Here is a 23741-nt window from a genome sequence, read left to right on the forward strand (position 1 = left end):
GATAGGCACCTCTGACCAGACCATTGCTGAACTTCTTATTGCAAGGTTCGCGGGCCAGCTTAAAGGATGGTGGGATTACTATCTCACTCCACAACAGAAGCTTGAAATTCTAAATTTCTTTAAATTGGATACTATTGCTCTCTTTGATACAGGTACTGACATCAATTGTATCAAGGAATGAATAATTTTGAAAAAATTTCAAGAAGCCACTAAAAAGAGGCTCAAAGCTGCAAATAACTCTTATCTAAAAATTGATTTAAAAACTGATGCATACGTTTCTAACAATGATTTGTATATCAAAACTTATATATATATATATGTAAACTGAAAAAATAATCAATTTTCCAATTGATTTTTAGTAAAATAGTTAATTTTTAATAATTTAACAACCGATTTAAGAATCAGTTTATAAATTAATTTATAATTAGTTGCTAAGATCGATTGTTATTAGCAACTTATTTAAAATTGGTTGCCAATCAATATTAAAAAAAAAAATCCTAAATATGCTATTAGCAATTGATTTTAAAATAATTTATATTAGCAATTGATTAAGAAATTAGTTATTAAAATCTATTATTAATAATAATAGATTTAAAGAATTGATTGCTAAAATTGATTATTGTTTGCAATAGATTTCTTGTCAATTATTAATAGCAATCCGTTACAAATCAGTTATTAAATTTTTCTCTCACAAAATTTACGATTATTTTTTTAATTTTTTTTTATTTGCAATTAATTTATAAATCGGTTGCTAATAGTAATTGACTTTTTCCCTAAAAAATTTTTTACCATTTTTTTTATTTGTAATTAATATGTGAATCGGTGGCCAATAATAATCAATTTTTGCAATTAATTTTTTCTCTCCAAAAAATCTCAATTATTTTTTTTTATTTGTAACCGATATGCGAATCGGTTGTTAATAATAATAATAATAATTTTTTGTGATTGATTGAAATCATTAATTATTAGTAATCGATTTTACAATTGATTGTGAATCAATTATAAAATTTTCCTCCCAAAAATTTGTTAATAATTTTTAACAAAAATTAGCAACCGATAATCAATTACTAAAATTGATTGCTAATTCACTTATATAAACCACTACTCATTATTTTCTACCATTTTTACTTCTCTTTCTTCTTTTCTCTCATTTTTTTTATTCTCATTTATTTTATTCATTGTCTTTTCTTTTATAATGTATTTTTTTCACCATCTTTTTCATATAATTTTCTTTATTATTTTTTTCTCATATATTTTTTTCTTAATCTTTTTCTTTCTCATATATTTTATTCTTTATTATCTTTTTCTTTCTCATCTATTCTCTTATATATTATCTTTTTTTTTTCTCATATATTTTCTTCATCAATTTTTTTCTTTATTACCTATTTTCTCCATTATTTTTTATTCACAATCATTTTTTTCATCTTTTTTATTTAATTTATTTTTCTTTGTCATAAAATAAAAATATTGTACAATTTTTTTATTAGTAAATTATTTGTGGTATTATTTTTTACTAATTTTTTTGTTATAACATATATATGGTAATTTTTTAGTAATTTGTCATATAAATATCTTTTTATATTTAATTTTTTCTTTATATTTTTGATAATATTTATTATTAGTATTTTTTATAATATTTTTATATTAATTTTTAGTGCTAATTTTTCATTAATAATTTATTATTTAAGTATTTTTTGAAAATTTTATTTATTTGAGTTTTTATTATTATTTAGAAATTAATTTTTTTATAATTTTTTAAATTAATGACTGACTTTCGATTGCTAAATTAGTTACAAATAATAATCAATTTATAAAATAATTATAAAAATTATAAAATTAAAGACACCAAAATTTTTATAACTGATTATATTTCAGTTGTTAAATTAGTTTCTACTAATAACCGATAATTTTTTACTAAAAATTTTATTTTTTAAATTTAATTAATTTAGCTGATTTAGTTATTGATTGCTATTTACAATCAGTCTCATTGTAACTGACTGAATTGATTGCTAAATCGATTAGCAACCGATTTTAATGGATTAGTAATTAATTCAATCGATTGCTAATTCAATTTTTTTTAGTGATATATATATGGAAAAAAAATTATGCATCAAAATCTTCATATCAAAATTCAGGGTGTACAACACCGGAGTGTACAATGCCTAAAATTAGTGTACAAGTCTCAAGGCACATATATTTTGAATAAAATTATTAATAGTTTTTATTTTTTAAATAATTTAAAAAAACTAAATACTTTTATTATAAATATAAAAATTAATAAAAAATTAATTAAATTAAATTATCATGTAATTTAACTTTTCATAGGTTAAGATATGGATTTAAATAATTAAGACATTGCATTGTCATAATTTTCTGTTAAAGAGAAAAGAAAGTGTAAGATTAATGATGAAATCTCCTTTTAGATGTTATACATGGCATTGTTACGAGTTATATATTTATTTCATATTGAGAAGAATTAATGATTAAATCTCCTTTTATATAGTTTTTACTTTTTTTATTTAATATAATTAAAGATTAACTTATCTAATAAAATATTTAATTTTTTATTTAATATATTTAAGAATTATCTTTAAAATCTTTTATATATATATATATTCCTATATTGCTAATTGGCTCGAAACCTCTAACCCGAATTGAATGGATCCACAACACTCACTGAATTTGATCTCATTTCGAATTCAACTTGCCTCAATCCGACTTTCGAGCCAATCTAAATACAAATATTATATATATATATATATATATATATATATATATATATATATATATAGATATAGAAAGTCCGCTCCTTGAAGGTTGAACCGACAGTTATTTTTCACACGTGTCATCACCTCATCGAATGCAGCCAAGACTACTTTTCTGCCGCGACGCTCCGCTCCCTCGCCTCAACCCCACTGTGGTACTGTCCACACAGCAACAGAGGGTATATTCTACTTCATGCTTAATTGCTTATTTTTGCGATGAGAAGCCTTCAAATTCAAATAATTTCCTAAGAAAAGGGTGTTCTGGTGAATAAATAAAACCTGTTGGCCTATCCTATCCCTAAGCAACGAATTAGAATAAATATAATTAAATTAATTGATTAATAAATCATTTTCCATTTGTCCTAATTCTCGCCCACTGTTATTCCCGCTCATTTTTATTGCCTTAATTTCAAAATCTTCCTGCTTCGCGGCTCTATTATACTTGCTTTAAACTCTCGCACCCTCACCTTCCACGTCACCTCCCAAGCCATTATTCTCATTTTCTTAACCACCTTCCCAAAAACAAAAAATTAAAAAAAAAAACCTATCGTTCTCACAGCTCTGTCGCTCTGGTCTATTAGAAATCAAATCTCTTCTCTTCTATCTCTGTAATTCTCAGCATCACGTTGTCTTAAAGAAGAAGAAACAATCTCTCTCTTCTTCAGTAGCTTAAAGCATCTAAGGAAATAAAAAAAAGGCAATGTTATTCGCTTTTGTCACAGAGGCCATGTGACTTCACTGACTCATTCTTCTCTTCATCGTCGTCTTCTTCCTTCCTTCTCCTTTCTCTGCTTCTGGTTGTCTTTACGCTCCTCAGCCGAGTGAGTCGCTCATTGACTCACCGAGTCAACTCGACTTTACTCCACTGTAATGGCCTCATACTCCCGAGCTAGAAGCAGCTCTCCGTTCTCTTATCGGAAACCTTCCAGTCCTTACTCTTCCACTTCTTCCTCTTCTTCTTACATCGGCAACAGGTTAATGCCTCGTTCCTGTTCGTCTTCTACTTCTTTTTTCAATTCCGGTGGCGGAGGACGATCCATGACGCCCAGTCGTTCGCGCTCTGATTCATTGTATTGCGGTCCACACGGTTACGGTGGTCGCTCTCCTGTCGCGTTCGGGTCTGAGGAACTGATTGCCGAGCCAGTTGATGTGCCGAGGAATGGGGATAGTATATCGGTGACGATTCGGTTTAGACCGTTGAGGTAAGTTGTTAGATCTGAGAGTAGTGGACCAGATCTGTTGCGATAAACTCCTAAATCGTTTGGTTTGTGTTCTGAGGTAATGTGATTGGAATTCGTTTGGTTACAGCGAGAGAGAGTTCCAGAGAGGGGATGAGATCTCTTGGTATGCGGATGGAGATAAGATAGTTAGAAATGAGTATAATCCAGCAACGGCTTATGCATTTGGTGATTATTTTTTATCTACTGATAAACTGAATAAATTCGAGGCTGTTGTTGGTTAATTGATAAAGTACAGTTTGATGGAAAGTGAAAAATGCTAACGAATTCATATTGGCAGATAGAGTATTTGGACCGCATACCTTTTCTCAAGAGGTATATGATGTTGCTGCCAAGCCAGTGGTCAAGGCTGCAATGGAAGGTGTCAATGGTATGGTGCAGAAATTCTGATTCACTAAAATGAATCAGCATTGATTAATTGGAGTAATTGTAGCGAATATTGTGATTGAGTTGTCGATTTAATTGAATTTTCACTTTCTAAATTCTGAGCTCATATGTTGACAATGCAGGAACTGTTTTTGCTTATGGTGTCACTAGTAGTGGAAAGACGCACACTATGCATGTAAGTTTAGTCTCTAGCTACAAATTTTTCTTCGAGCGTATTCTAGGCATGGATTTTACTTTACGCATTCAGCTATTGTTGAAAACGAATTAGAATTTTAGGTCTGAAGCTTTGAAAATGATGCAGCTTACTAGTGAACGATTAAGCTACAGTCGTGAGCACAGTAAAACTGATGGTCCTTCAGATGTTTGCATACATGTTTTGATGCTAATTTTGTTTTGTTAATGAGGGTGTTGACTCTTTTAGCAATCTATCACATTGTATTCTTCTTATAATCAGCAATTCCATTATAACAGAAACCGAACAGCTAGTGAAGTAAATCTTTCAGGATTAGCTTGAATTATAGAACATGTTTGATGTTAGAGTAAGTTGAGTTTTGTTGCTGAGCCTTAGGGAAGAAACTGGGCTTTTGAACATTTTAAACTTCACTTTTTGCATGAATTCCAATTACCTTAAGTGTTGCTTTGATGTCTTCCCCCAGTTTACCCTTTATCTTTAGCATTAATGTTATGAAGCTCCAATATGTATTGGATCTTGGCATGGTTAATAACCGCATAACACACAATTTTGGTGACATGGCAGTTCACTCCTGCCATAACATGTATTGTTTACAATTTGACACACGAATAAGTCATGTATATTATCCTAGTTACTTTTTCTTGTTTTATTTCCCAAATATAATAATTCATTAGAAGTGCTAATTTCATCTCTCTTGTTTGTGACATCTTAAAACATGTGCAGGGAGATCAAAATTCTCCTGGTATTATACCATTAGCCATAAAGGATGTTTTCGGCATTATCCAAGATGTAAGTGTTGTTTCAATTTCTAATATCCTTGTTCTGTTATTTGGGACCATAAAACAACATGGTCATTCGCATCTTGCCATTTTGTGCCTTTTTTTTCCTTGTCTCCTTTCAAGTGTATAAGTGTCAAACTTTTTCTCTTTTTTTATGTCAACTAGATATGTTATATAGTTTCTTGATTTATTTCTATGGTTTCTCTGCATTATGTACTCGATTTTCTAGTGTTGTGTTGAAAGTACAACACTATATTGCACATACCTCTATGGCATATAGCACTAATGACCAATAATGCTATTCTTTGTCTGTAATATTAAGAAATGTTTGAAAATTCATTTTCATTTGCAATTTATGAGCTCATTACACTGTGATCTGCTTCCACTGTGTGTGTGCGCATTTGCGGAATTGTCTCAATTTTTTCTCACATGAATCAACATGGTTTTCCATGATGAAGACTAGTTGATTCATAGTTTCATCTTTTCAATATCCCACTTGTTGACCAAGTATGATTGACATTATGCATTTTTGCTTCAGACTCCAGGAAGAGAGTTCTTACTACGTGTGTCTTATATTGAAATTTACAATGAGGTCAGTGGCATTTTACAAATTATCAATTGCAATTGTTCTATGATTTATCAATTTTATTTTCCTGTGCAGCATCATCAATGGTGATGCTTGGCATAATAATTTATTTTTATCGAGAAATTTTATATATAATTCAATATTCTGCAACTTCCATGGTGTTTGAGTCTCCGACAATTTGACCTATTGTCATCTTAATGATGACCATCTGATTTATGGTTTCATGCATGTTTTGATATCAGGTGATCAATGACTTGCTTGATCCTACCAGTCAAAATTTGCGTGTTAGAGAAGATGCACAGGTGTTTTTCTTAATTTTATTGAATGTTCTTTTGATATTTGCTATGTAGCTTTCTTATGCCCTCTTTTTCCTCTTTGCATAAGATTGTGTTTAGTAATTTCTTGTCCCTCTTGCTGAGACACACACACACACAAAGTGGTTGTCATAAAAAGATAGTACTCATTATTTACAAATGATGCATTGCTATGGATAGTGATTAATGAATGCTTTCACATGCTCTCTCTCTCTACATACACACAGAAGGATGCATATTTGGTGCGGAAAATGGATAATTTTCTTAAATGTGAACTTTAACCTTAAAAAATTGCTATATATCTAAGTCTCATGTTTGTTTGTCCTGTCAATGACTGCATTGTATTTTCCAGGGCACTTATGTTGAAGGTATAAAGGAAGAAGTGGTTTTGTCTCCAGGGCATGCACTTTCTTTCATTGCTGCTGGTGAAGGTAGTTACTACGGAAACCTATCTTTTCCTTTCCTGTTGGCGTATGATTGATTGGTGGGACTTTCTTTCTACTAAGCTTCTAATTGATATTTGATATTGGCAGAGCATCGTCATGTTGGTTCAAATAACTTTAATCTTTTGAGTAGCAGAAGTCACACCATATTCACACTGGTAAATTGTACATGTGTATTTAGCACTTATAATTAACATGCTGCATGTACATTTTTTTAGCAAATAATTTAGAGCATTGTTTGAAATGTTAAACAGTGCCTTTTTTGCATCTAATTAGTATCTTGCTTACAGATGATCCACAACTTGCTATGTGGATTAGAGTGATGATCTAGAACATATTATGTTTTCAACTTTAGTGTCTGCATAATTTTTTTTCTTCACCTGTTTTTCTTTTGGAAGATATAACTAGTGTTATATTGCTTGTTAAAGATTATGAAATTTATGTTATGAAGGCCAATTTCCTAAGATTCAAACCACAAACTAGCCTTGTTACATTTTAACTCATAGTTGTTCTTGGCCTTTGTCTATTGTAATGACTTATATTTCCGGTGCTTGCACTAACTTCAGTGATATGCTGAGTGATAGTTTCCTATAATTGCTTCACTGTCTCAATTTTTGTAGTGATCAAAGCGGCTCTTTGCCTATCCATTTTCTATGTTACTTGGACTCTCCCTCTTCTACAATATTTTTTTGGGTAGAAAGGATGGGGTGGGAAAACTGTTGAACTTAAAACTGAACTAAATCCTATTCATTTCACCTGAATTATAAATCTCTCTCTCTCTCTCTCTCTCTCTCTCTCTCTCTCTCTCTCTCTCTCTCTCTCTTTTCTTTCTTTTTTATTATTCTTTGTAAATATAATATGCCTTCTACTCTAGACAGCATGGATGTTGCATCTTCTGTTGCTTATTTTGCTTTATTTCTTAAATATCCTTCACAAATATGCTTATGCTTTTACAGATGATTGAAAGTAGTGCCCATGGCGATGAGTATGATGGAGTGATCTTCTCTCAACTTGTATGTTTCATTCAATTGATTCTGTTTGAAAATAAAATATTCTTCTTAGCTCCATTGCTCATATTATTTCCTTATTTCTTTCTTTTGTTAGAATTTGATTGATCTTGCTGGATCTGAGAGTTCAAAAACCGAAACAACTGGACTAAGGAGAAAGGAGGGGTCTTACATAAACAAAAGCCTTCTAACTCTTGGAACTGTACGTGACTGAGCATGCATATGTGATCATATTTCCATGTCTTTTCTTTTATGGCATTTGCTTCCATCTTAACCACATACTGTTGGATAAAAACCTGTAATTGATGAAAAGTCTTAACCGCATACTGTTGAATGTTTTCCAAAAAATATTGAACAGAGCAAAGTCTTCAGATAAAAACCTGTAATTGATGAAAAGTATATAGGTAATTTGAGTTTTTTTCTGCAGAATTGAGGATACTGGGATTATCACTGAGATTCAACAAAATCTTTGTATCTCTAGCATTTCTAAATTGGTAATAAGTGGTATTGCATGGGAGTGCTAAAAACTGAGTTGCAATTATTCCTTTTCTTCATGTAGAGAATTTGAACTTCTTAGCATCGAAATGCATGTATGTGCATTTATCAATATCAGTTTGAAATTTGTATTTTGCATTGACTTGTTGATTCCTTCATGAAGGTAATTGGAAAGCTGAGTGAAGGAAAGGCATCACATGTTCCTTATCGAGATTCAAAACTTACACGTCTTCTGCAGTCTTCATTGAGTGGGCATGGACATGTTTCAGTGAGTTCAAGATACAACAATTATTGTGTTATACCAAAATGAATTCTATTTTCTTCACAAGATCTATTTTTCATTTTATATTTTTGTTTCTTACTATGTGGTAAAAGGTTTGCAACGAGGTGCCCATCATTCATGCTGACTAAAAATAAATACCACCTAATACATGGATTTTTTTTTTTCTAATAAATTGCTACACAGCTTATTTGTACAGTCACTCCTGCATCTAGCAGTATGGAGGAAACACATAACACGTTGAAGTTTGCTAGTAGGGCTAAGAGAGTTGAAATCCATGCCTCTCGTAATAAGGTATGGTATAATCTTGGAAGGTGAGTCATTTGTTGATGGCAATGTATTATAGTTAACTCTTAAGCTAATGCTAATACTGTTTCCGGAAATTGCTTCCAGATTATTGATGAAAAATCTTTAATAAAGAAATATCAAAGAGAAATCTCAGGCCTCAAGATGGAACTTGATCAATTAAAGAAAGGGATGATTGTTGGTGTCAATCATGAGGAGATTCTGACCTTAAGGCAAAAGGTTTTGGGTTTTTTTTTTTTTTCTCCCGTCCTCACCTTTGAATATTACGGACCTTGTTTTTCTTTTTCTAATTTCTTTATGTGGTTCCATTTTTTCTTTACAAATAGTCCTCATTGTTCTTTGGATAGTTGGAAGAAGGTCAAGTGAAGATGCAGTCAAGATTGGAGGAAGAAGAAGAAGCCAAGGCTGCTCTGATGAGTCGAATCCAGAGGCTAACCAAGCTCATACTTGTTTCTACAAAGAATACGATTCCTGGATTAATAAGTGACGTTCCTGGTCATCAGCGGAGTCACTCTGTTGGAGATGATGACGTAAGTTATTGTTCTATTTCTTATGAAACAGAAGCACAAATTGTGAACTTTTGCAAATCTAAGCATAGGAAGAGATCTGGAGATTTATTTGAGTCAAGTCCTTGTCTTTTCAAATCACTTGTGCTAGGGTTTGTTCTGGTGATATATCTTTGGTTCTATGGGCTGCCTGCCTGCCCTGTTAATAAATTTGTAAGAGTTTTTTTTTTTTTTGGTTGTTCTCATGGTTTACTTGGTGTGTTGTAAACTCTTGGTTGCTTAGTGAATCTGGATGATGCATGTGTGAGGAAAGTTTTTGCCATGCCCTCCTGCAACTTTCTCTAAATTTCTTTTATTACTTGGTATTACTGCTTCTTTCTCAAAAATTTCGCCTTCAATCAAAAGAATTTCCATCTTGATTGATAAATATTAGATCTTTATTTAGTTTGAAAATGGGTAAATGATGTTTCTCATTCATTTTTTTCCCTGGGTCAGAAATTGGATGTTTTGAGGGAGGATGCTTTACATCTAGAAAATGAGAATCAGAAAGACTCTTTGTCTTCTGCTTCTGTGGTTCCATCAGATGCCTCTCATGAATTTAAACACAGGAGATCTTCCAGCAGGTGGAATGAAGAACTCTCACCTGTTAGCAGTACAATTACCGAATCAACTCAAGCGGGTGAAATTATAAGTGCTTCAAAACTACTTGCAGTATGTTTTTTTAGTTCTCTTATTTCTTATTTTAAGTATTTAATTTTAAGGAATATTCTGGTGCAGTTACCATCGTCAATGGGATTATATTTTGTCTCAAGTCTAGAAAAGAGGAACTGCTAGTAACAAGTTGGATGTTAAAACTGTCTATAGTAATGTTTGGCTCCCATTAATGAAGGTTAACTTGGTCTTATGTTGGTTTAAGTTGCATTCACATTCAATTTTTTCTTCTTTCAATCTTTTGTGGTCTATGTACTTGACTCCATACTTCTTATGAAGAGAAACGTTTGCTGGATGGTTGGGGTTTTCTTTCCTTTTTATTTTTAGTTCTCATGTCATCTTCAGTTTCCATGCCTCTTGTTCTATTTTCTCCTCATTTCTCTCTAATTAATATAGTTTGAATGCTACTTGAGGTATTTTTTGGACAGTTCTCCTTTGATAAAAAATATCAATTCTCTCTCCGAGATTACTTTGGATTTTAGATTTGGGAAAATTGGTTCCTTGTTTAATTCCTTCACTTTCAATTATTAAATTGGAGCAAGTCCTTTTGCTACTAAAATCTTGAGCATACACATCATGGATGCTGTGTCTTTCAGGACTATGTTTTTTTATTTGATTTATCATGATATGAGCAATCCAAATGTTCTCATATTTTTCATTGGTTACCAATGAACTTTTGAAAGCGACTCTTATATTGTGTTTTAGGGTGCAATGACACAAGATCAGATGGACCTGCTAGTCGAGCAGGTAAAGATGCTTTCCGGAGAGATTGCATTCAGCACAAGTACCCTTAAGCGTTTGGTTGAGCAGTCTGTGAATGATCCTGATAGCTCAAAAATTCAGGTATGCCCTTCTTCTCTTTTGTATCAACTCTATTGTTTGATTGTGTTGCTCTTGAAGTGATAAATGTGTGTTTCTTTGAAAGGGTTGGCAATAACCTGATAAATATGGATGGATTTTCGGTCAGGTGGTGTTATCCACCCTCTTGCATTGAGCCATTATCCTAATAGATAAGGGCTTTATAAATGCTAACGGGGACCATTGAATTACCCTACAACATTTGTGTTATCTGCTAATTTTTGCTCAGCTTGATTTCTGGCCATAAACTGTTCATAAATTTTATTAGCTTCATTTTATATGGTTATTCTAATGTTATTTAATTTTAAATAATGTGGTTGAATTTAATTGACTGTAGGCTTTATGTGGTTCATTTTGCTTCCACTTTTTCATGTCATACTCAGTCAGAAAAATGAACTCAATATAGTATGATTTTTCTATTTCTTAGATAACTGGTTCTCTGTTTGCAACTTAATGTAAAAAAATTTTTGGCCTCCTGCAATGCTGTATATTTCAGCATCCAGAATCTAAAATTTTTCAGCAGTATACATTTTTGTATCCATGAGAATGCATACATTCTTAATGTCAGATCCAGAACTTGGAGCATGAGATCCAGGAGAAGCGGAGACAAATGAGAATTTTAGAGCAACACATCATTGAGAGTGGTGAGGCTTCAACTGCGAATGCATCATCAGTTGATATGCAGCAGGTAATAGTACTTTCTCTCTTGCTCATTTTCATTTTTCTCTAGTGTTCTTTTATTTTTTATTTAATTACCTGCTTATTCAAAATTTTGTTGCTGAATTCCTTTAATTGTGTTTCTGTTACAACAGACAGTCATGAGATTGATGACACAATGCAATGAAAAGTCTTTTGAGCTGGAGGTGAGTACTTAGCACCACGATATTAAATTGTGTAATGCATATTGAGTTGAATAGTTTTAATTAAGTCGGTCCATTACGACTTGTTTACACTAAAATTGTTGTACCATCAAGCTTATTTAGAATGGAAGCTAGCATTTATGCATTTACCAGGAAAAGAGTAATATGGTTTCCTTAACAAACATGCTTTTTCAGGTACTAATGTTGTGCTTTGGAGGTAAATCTAGCTCCTTAATTTTTGGGTGAAAAGGGATCCATATAGCCGACTCTAACTAGTTTGGGATTAAGATTTACTTGATTTTTGTATTTGTATGGTTTTAATATGAACTCTTGGCCACCCCATGTAACCATTCCCTTAAATCTTTGCCCCAAATCTTATAATGGAAGCTATGTTTTATGGTACTTTGTTTTCACTGATCTCATGTGCTTTTTTAGTTAAAACACTTTTTACTTTTGTTCGTTGTTTAAATTAAATGATTTTGCCAATTGATGCAGATAAAGACAGCAGACAACCGTGTCCTTCAGGAACAGCTGCAGACTAAGGTCAAAACACAATTCTCTATATCTATTGACTTCTTCCTCCTTCTTCCTCCTTCTTCCTCTATTTGTATCCTACTATAGTTATTTATGGTGCATAGATGTTCTTAGGCCTCAGCACAACCGTGTGCCTAAATACTAAATAGTGTGAGACTCAAAAAATTTTAATAAAAATAAAAATAAAAATAAAAATTAAATAATCATAGATATAAGCCCCATTTAACGAAATTTATCAAAATTCTCTATCTATGAAGCATTAATAAGCATAAAAAATGCATAAAATAAATATAGATTTCACTATTAATATCTTTTTTTACCCTCTTTTTAAGAGAAAACTATAAGAATTTACTAGAATAAATCTAAATTTTGGGCATTCAAAAACAAACACCAGATTTTTTATATTCACAAACAAACCCAAATAAAATTGTTGGTGTTATTAGAAAAAATGAGAAAAAAAACAATTTTAGATAATCTAAAAACATTGGCCCAAAATAACATGTTAGTGGTTCTTTTACTAGAAACAGAGGACAAATAATAAACAGATGGCCAAAATAGAATGTTAGTGTCTTTTTTGAAAAAAAATAGGCAATTGAGAAATTCTAAAATAAAGACTCACATAGCAATGTTAATGGTGTTTAAAAAAATGAGGGGGCAATTTTAGATAAATTGGAATATGAAGAGTTCAACAGGCATTAAAGATGAGAGAGATAATGTGAGAAGATTGAAATAAGGCATGCAAAGAGAGATAAAGAAGTGTAAGTGTTGAAAATGTAAATATGGTGGATTTGTGATCCTAGGTGTGGTAGTTTGATGAGATTTTGACAACTTTTTATCATTGGAACTCAAATTCCGACGACTTCCTAGTGCATCAACATTGGATTCTAGTAGATTGACAAATTTTGAGCCTAGTGGTATTGTCCTTTGCTAATGGAAGTACTCGTTGGAGGTAGAAATAAAGAAGGCATGCCTTTCTAAAGCCTTTGCTATGTTCCCTAGTCAAGGATATCATCATAGGCCCATGGACTAGAAAATCCTCTTCCACAGCTTTCCCTTTGTTTCTGTTCCTGCCTCTCCTTGCCGAACCTATGGAGACCGAAACAAGAGCTCAGTTACCTCAAGACTTGTTTGAAAGAGAGAGTCTCAAACCTCTTGAAATTTGGAATAATCTGCTTGAATTTTTATTGCATCAAACCATCTCCATATGTAAAAGAGTTACAAGCAACTTATTGGAATCCTACTGAAATTAGAAGTCCTAAACTAGTAGGGACTATAATTAAGCAGGAAATACAATTAATTGGAAAAGCAATAAAATTCTAGAAATAATAAAATTGCTGCCTGTAGATCAGGTTGGATGTTCACAAGCCCCACGTCTATTGTAGCTCTTTCCAACGAAGGCATTCATAACAGCCTTGTTCTTGGAACAAGCACAAGGCAAGCACCTGTTAACGTCGCTTGCCATTCTTCTCTAGTGGCGTTAGTATTGGAGCCTTGTAAGCAAGCCTTGAGCCTGTGGAGTACCTTTAACGACACTGTATTCTACAGTTTGGTTGAAGCTTAATACCTTCTTTGATGAGAGCCTCTTCTTTAAACTTGGATGCCATTTGTATTATTTTGCTCTTGGTTTCATTGGTTTGCTAATGGTATGAGTTATTATTTTCTCATATGCTTCCTTATTGGCAGTGTTCTCAGAACAAGGAATTGCAAGAAAAAGTAAAGATCCTGGAGAAGCAGTTGGCTTCATTCTCTGGTGATAAAACATCACTTGCTTCTGAACATGCTGTGTCTGAGGAATATGTTGATGAATTGAAAAAGAAAGTTCAGTCACAGGTGATTACTGCTATGGTGATGTTTACAAGCTTTTGACTGGGCTTCATATTGTTTTTGGGCATGGTCAATATTTTTTTTTATAACTTTCAGGTAACCTTAAATGTGTAGATGCTAATTTCAACTATGGAGACCATATTAGTATGACTATATGTCGAAAATATAAGCAAAGAAATGTTCCTAGTGGACAGCTGTTCTATTGTTATTTCACAAAGAACTTAAATGACTTGCATAGATTTTTTTGGGTATATGAGCAGGAAATCGAGAATGAAAAGCTAAAGATAGAACAGGTTCAGCTTTCAGAAGAGAACAGTGGGTTACGGGTGCAAAATCAGAAACTGGCTGAAGAAGCTTCTTATGCAAAGGAACTGGCTTCTGCTGCTGCAGTTGAGCTGAAGAACTTGGCTGGTGAGGTTACCAAGCTCTCATTACAGAATGCAAAGTTGGAAAAAGAATTGTTGGCTGCTCGAGAATCTGTGCATTCTAGAGGTATTGGCACACAAAACATTAATGGTGTTAACCGCAAGTATAGTGATGGCATGAGACCAGGAAGGAGGGGAAGATTCTCTGGCAGAGCAAATGAAATTTCGGGAATGCACTCTGATGAATTGGACTCTTGGAACCTTGATTCAGAAGATTTGAAAATGGAGTTGCTAGCAAGGAAACAACGGGAGGCATCTCTTGAAACTGCATTAGCTGAAAAAGAGTTCATCGAAGAGGAGTACAGGAAAAAGGCTGAGGAGGCAAAGAAAAGGGAGGCTGCTCTGGAAAATGATTTAGCAAACATGTGGGTGCTTGTTGCTAAGTTAAAGAAAGAAGGGGGATATATCCCTGAGGTGAGTACTGATGAGAGGCATAGTGATGGAATCGATCCAAGCGAACCAAAAATTAATGAGGTTGATCAAAATACTGTCCAAAAGGAGAGACAAGTTTCAGATGCATCAAGACTGCCTGATGAAAGTCCCGAGGAGCCCCTGGTTGTTCGGTTGAAGGTATTGCTGAATTATTTGGACGTTTATCTTTGTTCTGCTTTATTTGCTGCCTTAATATCATTCATTTTATTTAAAAATTTCTCCTCAGAAGCTGTTGGAGAAACAGAATCTGTTTAAGTCATGTTGTTTGCTACTGATTTAAGGGGAAACCCCTTAAAATGTGAACTTGTGGTTTCCATCTAATGGTATTAATCGTTTCTTAGTAATACACGCCATTATAGTTTTGCTGCTGTCCTGGCCTTTAATTTAGAAACAGTTTGACTTGCACTTTCTTTCTGGTGACATTATTGTTTAGGCTGCATTGTCATGTTAGCTTGCAAAATTCTTTTGATGCAATGGTATGTTAGGCCCGTCTCTGGGCTGAGCAACAAGTTCAATTAATTAGTTGATCAAAATATGATCAAGTTTTGTGTTCTTTAGTTTACTTATTTTGCTTGCCCTTTAGAAACTTTTTATCAGACGACAAATCTTAATGCAATTGTAGGGTTATGAAGCCTTTTGAGTTTTCTTGTTATGATTTGGATGATATGGCTCTGTTTTTTCTTCAGTACTTCTGAATATTTGAACTCAAAGTAGATTTGTGGCTTGCATTAGATGAGAGTTTAATTGATCATCCATTTGCACCTTGATCTCATTACTAGTGGATGAATTGCTTGAATGGGTGGCTACAATTTATATCCTTAATTTTCTGGTTTCAGGCGCGAATGCAAGAGATGAAGGACAAGGAGCTCAAATGCCTAGGCAATGGAGATGCCAATTCACATATGTGTAAAGTATGTTTTGAATCAGCAACAGCTGCAATTCTTCTCCCCTGCCGACATTTTTGTTGTAAGTCATTGAAGTTTCTTGCATTTGAATTGTAGCTGTGCATGTCTATTGTCTCTATTGTACAAGTGTAACTATCAGTGATAACTAAGTCTTGCTCAAATTATTTGTGGTTGATTGTGTGGATTTTTTTTTCTTGTCATTTATCTCTCCAATTGTAACTATCATTGCGTTATTTTTTGCAGTGTGCAAATCTTGTTCGCTAGCTTGTTCTGAGTGTCCAATTTGTCGCACAAAGATTGCAGATAGGCTTCTCGCGTTCACTTAATGAACGACACTGCAGTTTATGCCCATCAAAGAGGTCATTTGCATATCTTTCTGTTTGTGATTATAAACTGATAAACTAACACATGCCTCTCTGTTTTTATTTTTCCCTTGCTCTTATTTCAGGGCTTGTCAATGTTCTCCTGTTGGCAAAATTCAATGCAATAGCGGGTGCAATTCTTTCATTAGTTAAATGTATGTAATTGTCTGAAAGGTAAGTCAATATATTGTTTCCTCTCCTTTCGAGGCTGTAAAATAAGATGGTGATTAAAGGTTAGCGAAAAAATGAGCACATTCTAAAGTACATATTTGGGACGTTGAATTGTTTTCAAACATCCAGCAGAAGGCTGTGATTTGTTTCAATGTATGTATAGAAACAATGTATGCTTCCGTAAAAGCATTTTTGACCCCTTGAATCAGAGCACATGTCAGTTCCTTGGTTCTCTGTCTCTCTGCTTAGCCTTTTTTTTTTTTCACTTGGCTCTTGTCAAGAATCTTGAATATAACAATTAATTGTCAACGAAGGACAGCGATTGAAATGGCAATTTGTTTTGGAAATTGTCTTTAGTAATTTTAGGTGCTGAGCAGGTTTCACATTATAAGATGATGTGACAGGGTATCATCCTCTCGAACTGACAGGTTTCACATTAAATGATAAAAAATATAAACTTATATAAATATTTTTAATTTTAGCCAAATTAATGTTACTTTTCATATTATTTTCTATTGTTGCAATATATTCAATTAAAATAATTTGATTAAATAATTTAAATCTTTTTCTCACTAGTTTTATTTTTTAATAAGTTTTAAATTTATAAAAAAATATTTAATAATTAAAATATATATAAGATATTATTATCTTAATTTATAAAATTTCTCTCTATCTAAACATTTAGTTTACATCTATTTCACTATTTATCTTGAATTTAAGTTTTAAAATTAAAAAACATTCAATAATTTAAACATAAAGTAATTGTAAGTAATATATATAAAAAGAGAGAAATTAATTAAAATAATATTTTATTTGATTTAAAAAATGAAATTTTTATCAATTTGAGAAAATTAGCTAAAATTAAAAAAAAATTTGACTAATATCAATAATGTAGAAAAAAATATTGAAATTAATTTTGTTAATTAAATCATCTAATTAAGTTAATTACTAAAAATAAAATCAATGTGAAAATTTGAGGATAAAACTAAAAAATTGGTTTCTTAATTTTTGCGTGAAAATTCAATTTAGTCCATTGATTTTAAAACTTGGGCCAATTGGATTTTAAAACTTTTTATTTTAGCTCTAATTTAACATATTTTGTTGATTAGAATATGTGAGACTTAAGAAAAAAAAATTTTAATATCTAAAAAAATTATTGATTCTTAATTTATTAGTTTCCCTTTATCAATTCTCAATCCCAAATTTATGTGAGAATAGAAAAGAAATACAAAAGTCAGAACCACTCTTGTCTTCTCTTCTCTTCTCCATATATGTTTCTCCAATAACCTCAAGAAACTCATTAATTAATAAATTTCTTTTGGTTGAAGCTTTGAAAACTGTCAATGAATAGCTTTTTTAATATTATATATAATTGATTTATTTATGTTGACATTATTAACATGCTATGATATAATTTTTGACCATTTCATATGAATGGCTTTCTTAATTTTATGACTATTTATTGCAAATAATTATTTATTAGAATTTGGATGTCAGTCTCTGATATACGCATAAAACTTTTTAAAAATGAATATTGCGCTTTCTAATATTTTTTTATAGACATTTTAATGAAAATACCTTTTTTATTATTTTTTTAGATGATAATGAGCTTGAAAATTTTGAGATACTGAATTAGAGTTGGATGGGCAATTTTTTTTTTATGATAATATTAGTTTTAATTGCTTTGGAGAAGTAGAAATCCATGAATTGGGATTCTACATTGATTGTTTCAACATAGGTCTATTTTATTTTATTAAAAGAATTTAATTTAAATAAATTTATAAAAAAATTCAAATGATAGAATTCATTTGAATTTTATTATTTAAAATAATTAATAAATGAAATAAATGTATTTATTTTCATATTTTGTCTTTATTTATAAATAAATAAATATAATTTAAGTGTAAGAGATTTAGATATTTAATAGAAAACTTCATTAAATAAATTAAATTCTTATAAATGATGCCATTTTTAGTATAAATTTATTTTTTTAAAGTGATTTATTTTTTAATTAAAAAATAAAATTCTAACAATTTAAAAAATTTTAAATATGAAAATTAATTACAAAAATTTAATTAAATTAAATTCTTTATTTTTAGACTTTTCAAACAGACCAAGGGACATGAAGAATAGAATACCTTTGATTGAGTCATCTTGTCCACTAATATTTATAAATATAAAGGGTGGGATGGATCAGAAAATGAGAGTCCTTAATTATATAGTTGAAGGCCACTGAGCTTGAAATAGATGAGATAGATGAAATTTTTACTAGAGATATATAGAATTGTGGATTTTTCTTTTATAATTATAATCTAATTAAGTATTCTAATAAAAATTAAAAAATAAATCCTTTTATATATATATATATATTGCAAAAAAGAGAAGTTCAATTAAACAATAAGTTGTAATAGTCACATTTAATTAATGTGGAGGTCTTTTTCCAATCCAGCAAATATCTTGCTTAGTGCACTGTTTTCAGTTGACCAAGAAATTACAAGGTGGTATGAAATAAGGATTTTTTTTTTTAATTTGATTTAATATAAATTTAAGATATAAAATATACAGTAAAAAAATATGTGTTCAACACGAATATCCAGGTCTAGGCAACCCATGAAACAAACTTCACTTTCACTTCCTTCTCTCAGAGTAAAAAATGGTTGCCATCAACTGACTCAGAAGTCAGATCAACAGAAGAACTCTTGAAGCACAAATTTTGCGTGTTCTTCTATGGGAAATGCCTGGATTTCTTGAATGCTTTATGGCTCATCTCAGGAACTGTAAAAGCATCCTCAATTATCCATTTCCTGTTATCTTTCCGATTGTTTACTTCTTTGGACTCCTTCGATCCATTAAGCAAACCTCCTTTAATCTGGGAATGGTATGCAGGATCTTGTTGAGGTAATTGGGTTGAGACTTGAGGTACCCAGAAGGCTAAATCTTCCTGGGAAAAAGAACTAATATGGCTTTCAAGATCTTGATCCTCCACCAATGGCGAAAAATTGGAAAAACTCTGCATCAAATTCGCAGGGATAAAGTCAGCAGAAGGGGTAGTGTTCATGAGTCTCAACGCTAACACCCTAAAAAAGCAAGAAAACAAAGAAACAAAGTTGGATGAGAGACCAGAAATAGAAGAGGTTTCCTCTGATTGTGTAGCCTAATACTATTAGAATAATGGGTATAGAAATACGCCTCTCTCTTCCAAAGATAGAGTGCAGTGATCCAAACCTTACAGAAACCATCATCAGGAGCAATTGAAGGATCAAGGAAATCGTCGACTCGCCAGCCCGGAAGTGTCTCTAAGTACTCAGAAATGCTACTCGTTGAAATTGAAATGTTATCGCTGTGGTGACTATCATTTGCTATTGACGGTGATTGTATTTCAACCGAAGGACAACTGAAGATTTCATTGGAAAAGCTACAGGGATTATGTAGGCATGTCTGCTGGGGGCTTTTCCTATTGTTAGTGTTCATACTTGTGTTGCAGCTGTTGGAAGAAGGTGATCTTGGGTATAAAGAAGAAGAAGTAGAGAGCTTGACGCCTGTGAGAAGAAATCTGTTGTGTTTCTTGGTATGTTCATTGGCTTTGTGGATTGGAAGATCACATTCTCTGCAAAGAATAGCTCTATCTTCTTGGCAGAAGAGGAAGGCTCGTCTCTCCTGAAGGAAATTTAACCAAAAAAGAGAAAACAAAGATAATAATTCCGCCAATTCCTGCTAAAATTATCACTATAAATCATCAGAATTCTTTTTTCCCTTCAGTTCCAAGATCCAAGATTTTGTACCACTACTGTTCTTGAACATATATATGAAAAAGAAAATAATTATGTACCTGACAGACATCACAAAGAGGGGATTGTTTAGAGGAAGGATGAAGAAGAGAGTGGCGCATGTGTTTGCTTGCAAGCTTATTTGCATGGTGGACATGGCGATCACAACCATCACAAAGAGCAGCTTCATCTGCAGAACAAAACACAGAGGCCTCAGCCATGCCACAAACATCACATTTGATCTTCATTCTCTTCTCTCTAATAATCTCTTTTGCAGCAGAAGTAGTACTGTTATTCTTGCCTGATGTTAAAGAGAACATGGCTATCTCTCTATACATAGACGAATCTACGAATCTATCTCTATATATATATATAAAGAAAACTGACAAAGGCGTTATGGGCGTATGGGCAATAGGGTCTAAAAAATAAACAGCTAAGCCGTAGGGGATCTTGATTGTATCTGATAACTTTCAAGAGAAAGCTCTGGACTCTCTGGATGGGTTTGCTAATGGATTTTCTCTTTCTTGATCACTAAAGAATGAAGAGCAACTTGGGTTTTAATTTGTTTATACATATATATACCGTAAAAGCCATAGCTTTTCACAGTCATTATATCCTCAGTCGGTGGTCACTGGAGTTTAAGTTATGGCTTGCAAATTAGCTTTTACCTTCCTATTTATGATCTGAGCTTCTCCTTTCAAATTATTTAATTAGTACTTAAAACCTTACACACACACACACACACACAAAGACAGAGAGAGAGACTGTGTAGGGGACCAAGAAAAGCCATCCAGCAGTAGTTCATGAGAGACCGGAGCTGTTTCCATTAACCTTAATAGTTGACATACTATTTGATTTTTTTACTGTGTTGAAATCAAATTATATTCTCAATTTGTTCCCATTAACCTTAAAGAATGATTTTGGTAGAAGATTAAAAATTAAGGTTAAATGTTATTCTTATAAATTTTAATTTTTAAAAGTATAATTATTAATTTAATCTCTTAAAATTAATAATATTCAATCTCTCAAAAATATAAATATTAATGAAATAAAAAAATTAATCTAATTTATTTAAATATAAGAGATTAGCGCCAAAAAAATTCAGTACTTTTCAAAAATTTATAATTTTATCTAATGCTATAAAAATTATCAATTAAATTATAAACTTTTTAATACTTGTCCATTCTACCTCACTGTTAAGAAAATTATTATTTCACTGACAGAGACGCTACCTAAGATGTCACGTGAGTATAACCTAGTTGTAATTAACATAAAAGAGGAAGATATATCTTTAAATGAAAAAAAATATATTTAATTCAATATAAGTATCTTGTAATATCTTTGAATGAAAATAAAAAAATATATTTAATTCGATATAAGTACCTTGCATTAATATATATTTGACAAGTTGCATTTAAAAAATTATTTACTATTGACAGATGAAATAAAAATATGAAATTAAAATATTTGAAGAGACTGAGAATATGTATTTTTTTATAGGAGCATATTATTTCATCGTGCTAATATGAAAAGTATTGCATATTATTAAAGTTGTATTCTTATATAACACTTACATGCAGTCTCTGTAAAACGAAATAATAGTTATCTTAACGGTTAGGATGAATTTGGTAAAAGTTAAAAAGTTTAAAATTTAATTAATAATTTTTAAAATATAAGATAGGATTAAAAAAAATTAAAAAATATAAATTTGTTTTAATAATTATCTCCAAATATAACAAATATAAATATTATAAAAATAATAATTACAAGTAATTAACCACGTACCAAACGTCCAGAGTTTTCATTATGTTCTGAAATTTAGAGGCGCTCATTTTCAAGGAAAATTCACACCTCAGTTTATATATATTCAAAGCAGACCAAAATATATCCCCAACCCAGACCCACATTACAAGTAACAATCCAAACAAACAACTTAGCCCTAGTTAGTATGGTAGCATCTAAACAAAGGGAAATTCTACAGTGCACTAAAAATATATAAATTTAGTATTTCTTCACCTACATAATATTAAATTTCTTAAAAAATTAATGTTAAATTTCATTTTTACATTAATAAAAAAGTATGTGTACTGAATGCACCGAATAATTTCTTAAATGAAATGAACAAAACCAAACAATAAATCAGATACATATTATTATTAACTAGCTACGAGGTAATTTAAAAAAAAATGATAGATATCAAATAATAATAATAATAAATAAATAAATAGATAAAGCAGCGATAAGAGAACACGTGTATCTTGATTTGATCTAAATTTTCACTTTCTGATTCATTTTAAACCCTATTCACAAATGCATATATTATTATCAAAAGATAATAGAATTCATTTTCTCATTATTTGTTTTTCTGGGTATTTTTGTTCTGAAGATATTTGCATACATAATAATACTGTTACGCAATGTACCAAAGTAGCATTTAATAATAAAAGCTTGTAAATGTACCAATGGCATATAATGTCATTATCAATAATGCCCACACCAGCAGAAAAGCTTGTTTTTATATATTAGGTGCTGCATAATTAAGAAAATTAATTAAATGATTAAATTATACTCATCCACTACCTAACTGGGATAAGACATAAATTTATATAAGAGTTCCTTTTTTATTTATTACCATTTTTTTATTAGATTAATTATATTGAATTTTAACTCCTAATTTTATCTTTGTCAAAAATTTTAATCTCATTTAACTAATGTTAAATTCCTGTTTGGTATTGTTTTTATTGGCAGCTATAATAATAATAATATCAGCCAAATTTTAGTCTAATTTAAATTTTATCATGAACATTAAACTATATTTGACTACAGGTGTATTTAGAATTGAAATCGAATTAAAATTAATTAATTTAAATTGAAATAAAAAAATTAAATTAAAATTACTTAAAATCAATAATAAATTAGATTGAAATCAAATTTTAAATTAAATCGACTTAATTGCTTCAATTTCAGGTCAAATTGAATTTAAAAAATTAAAAAATTTGAACCATCATTACTTGTGCCATGGAATATTCTAATGGAATCTCTTGAAATTACAAAACAAAGGACCCAATTGCTTTTTTTTTTTTTTCTTAAAAAACTTATATATTGTGAAAGTTTAGGAAACAAATTTAAGAACAAATCGCATGATCGATGGGAATTGCTTTAAACTTGCAAAAAAAATAAATGTTAAATCAGAGGATGAAAGTGATAATTAATAATCATGGTGTGAAAAGAAAGCAAATTAAAGGAAAACGTTGATTTAAATATATAATTTCAAATATGCATTTGTTTTATAAATAGTGGTAATATTGAAATCGTTTTTAGGATCGGAAGGTTTTGAATTTGAATTTTAATTAAAATTAATTATATAAAAAAATATAAAATATAAAAAGTTATTCAAAATATATGTTAAAATTTAAAATATGGATAAATGAAAATGAGAGAGTTGAAATTAGAGGATAAATTTCAATAATTAATCTTGAATTAGAGTTATCTGTAACTTTCAATAGCCGATTTATACAATTCAAAGTGATGTTAACACGAACAATTATCTCTTCTATGTGATAGTAGTAAAACTGATTTTGATTTTCTTTATA

At 31.0% G+C, this 23741-nt stretch overlaps 2 protein-coding genes across 4 annotated transcripts; one reads left to right on the plus strand and one right to left on the minus strand.

Moving 5' to 3' along the window:
* The first annotated feature begins 3247 nt into the window (after positions 1-3247).
* Positions 3248-16613, plus strand: LOC110648476 (kinesin-like protein KIN-7D, mitochondrial). Of its 2 annotated transcripts, none has more exons than XM_058147037.1 (25): positions 3248-3967; positions 4074-4171; positions 4284-4373; positions 4513-4565; positions 5307-5372; positions 5901-5954; positions 6191-6250; positions 6615-6693; positions 6796-6863; positions 7662-7718; positions 7810-7914; positions 8371-8475; positions 8674-8781; positions 8881-9012; positions 9141-9323; positions 9795-10010; positions 10716-10853; positions 11437-11559; positions 11681-11731; positions 12224-12271; positions 13946-14092; positions 14347-15081; positions 15780-15909; positions 16092-16207; positions 16297-16613. In XM_058147037.1, the coding sequence occupies exons 1-24, from the start codon at positions 3636-3638 to the stop codon at positions 16172-16174; spliced, it is 3261 nt and encodes a 1086-aa protein (XP_058003020.1). In that variant the 5' UTR covers positions 3248-3635; the 3' UTR covers positions 16175-16207; positions 16297-16613. The 2 variants fall into 2 exon arrangements, with proteins under 2 accessions (XP_058003020.1, XP_058003022.1); XM_058147039.1 differs by having other exon boundaries at positions 11437-11556.
* A 2135-nt stretch (positions 16614-18748) lies between these two features.
* Positions 18749-20803, minus strand: LOC110648475 (B-box zinc finger protein 20). Of its 2 annotated transcripts, none has more exons than XM_021802722.2 (3): positions 20211-20803; positions 19607-20038; positions 18749-19458 (listed from the first exon to the last, which is right to left on the minus strand). In XM_021802722.2, the coding sequence occupies exons 1-3, from the start codon at positions 20484-20486 to the stop codon at positions 19417-19419; spliced, it is 750 nt and encodes a 249-aa protein (XP_021658414.2). In that variant the 5' UTR covers positions 20487-20803; the 3' UTR covers positions 18749-19416. The 2 variants fall into 2 exon arrangements, with proteins under 2 accessions (XP_021658414.2, XP_021658412.2); XM_021802720.2 differs by having other exon boundaries at positions 18749-19391; positions 20211-20801.
* Between the last annotated feature and the right edge of the window lie 2938 nt (positions 20804-23741).

Source organism: Hevea brasiliensis, chromosome 1, assembly GCF_030052815.1.
Source record: "Hevea brasiliensis isolate MT/VB/25A 57/8 chromosome 1, ASM3005281v1, whole genome shotgun sequence".
Lineage (NCBI taxonomy): Eukaryota > Viridiplantae > Streptophyta > Magnoliopsida > Malpighiales > Euphorbiaceae > Hevea > Hevea brasiliensis.

Bases quoted from the DNA above. Each gene is read 5' to 3' on its own strand.
- LOC110648475 (XM_021802720.2), bottom strand. From the start codon at position 20,486: ATGTATAGAGAGATAGCCATGTTCTCTTTAACATCAGGCAAGAATAAC. The intron at 20,039-20,210 runs GTACATAATTAT...AATTTCCTTCAG, and splicing joins CTCTTTGTGATGTCTGTCAG to GAGAGACGAGCCTTCCTCTT. The intron at 19,392-19,606 runs GTTTGGATCACT...AATTTGATGCAG, and splicing joins CTGATGATGGTTTCTGTAAG to AGTTTTTCCAATTTTTCGCC.
- LOC110648476 (XM_058147037.1), top strand. From the start codon at position 3,636: ATGGCCTCATACTCCCGAGCTAGAAGCAGCTCTCCGTTCTCTTATCGG. The intron at 6,251-6,614 runs GTGTTTTTCTTA...TGTATTTTCCAG, and splicing joins GTGTTAGAGAAGATGCACAG to GGCACTTATGTTGAAGGTAT. The intron at 15,082-15,779 runs GTATTGCTGAAT...TTCTGGTTTCAG, and splicing joins CCCTGGTTGTTCGGTTGAAG to GCGCGAATGCAAGAGATGAA.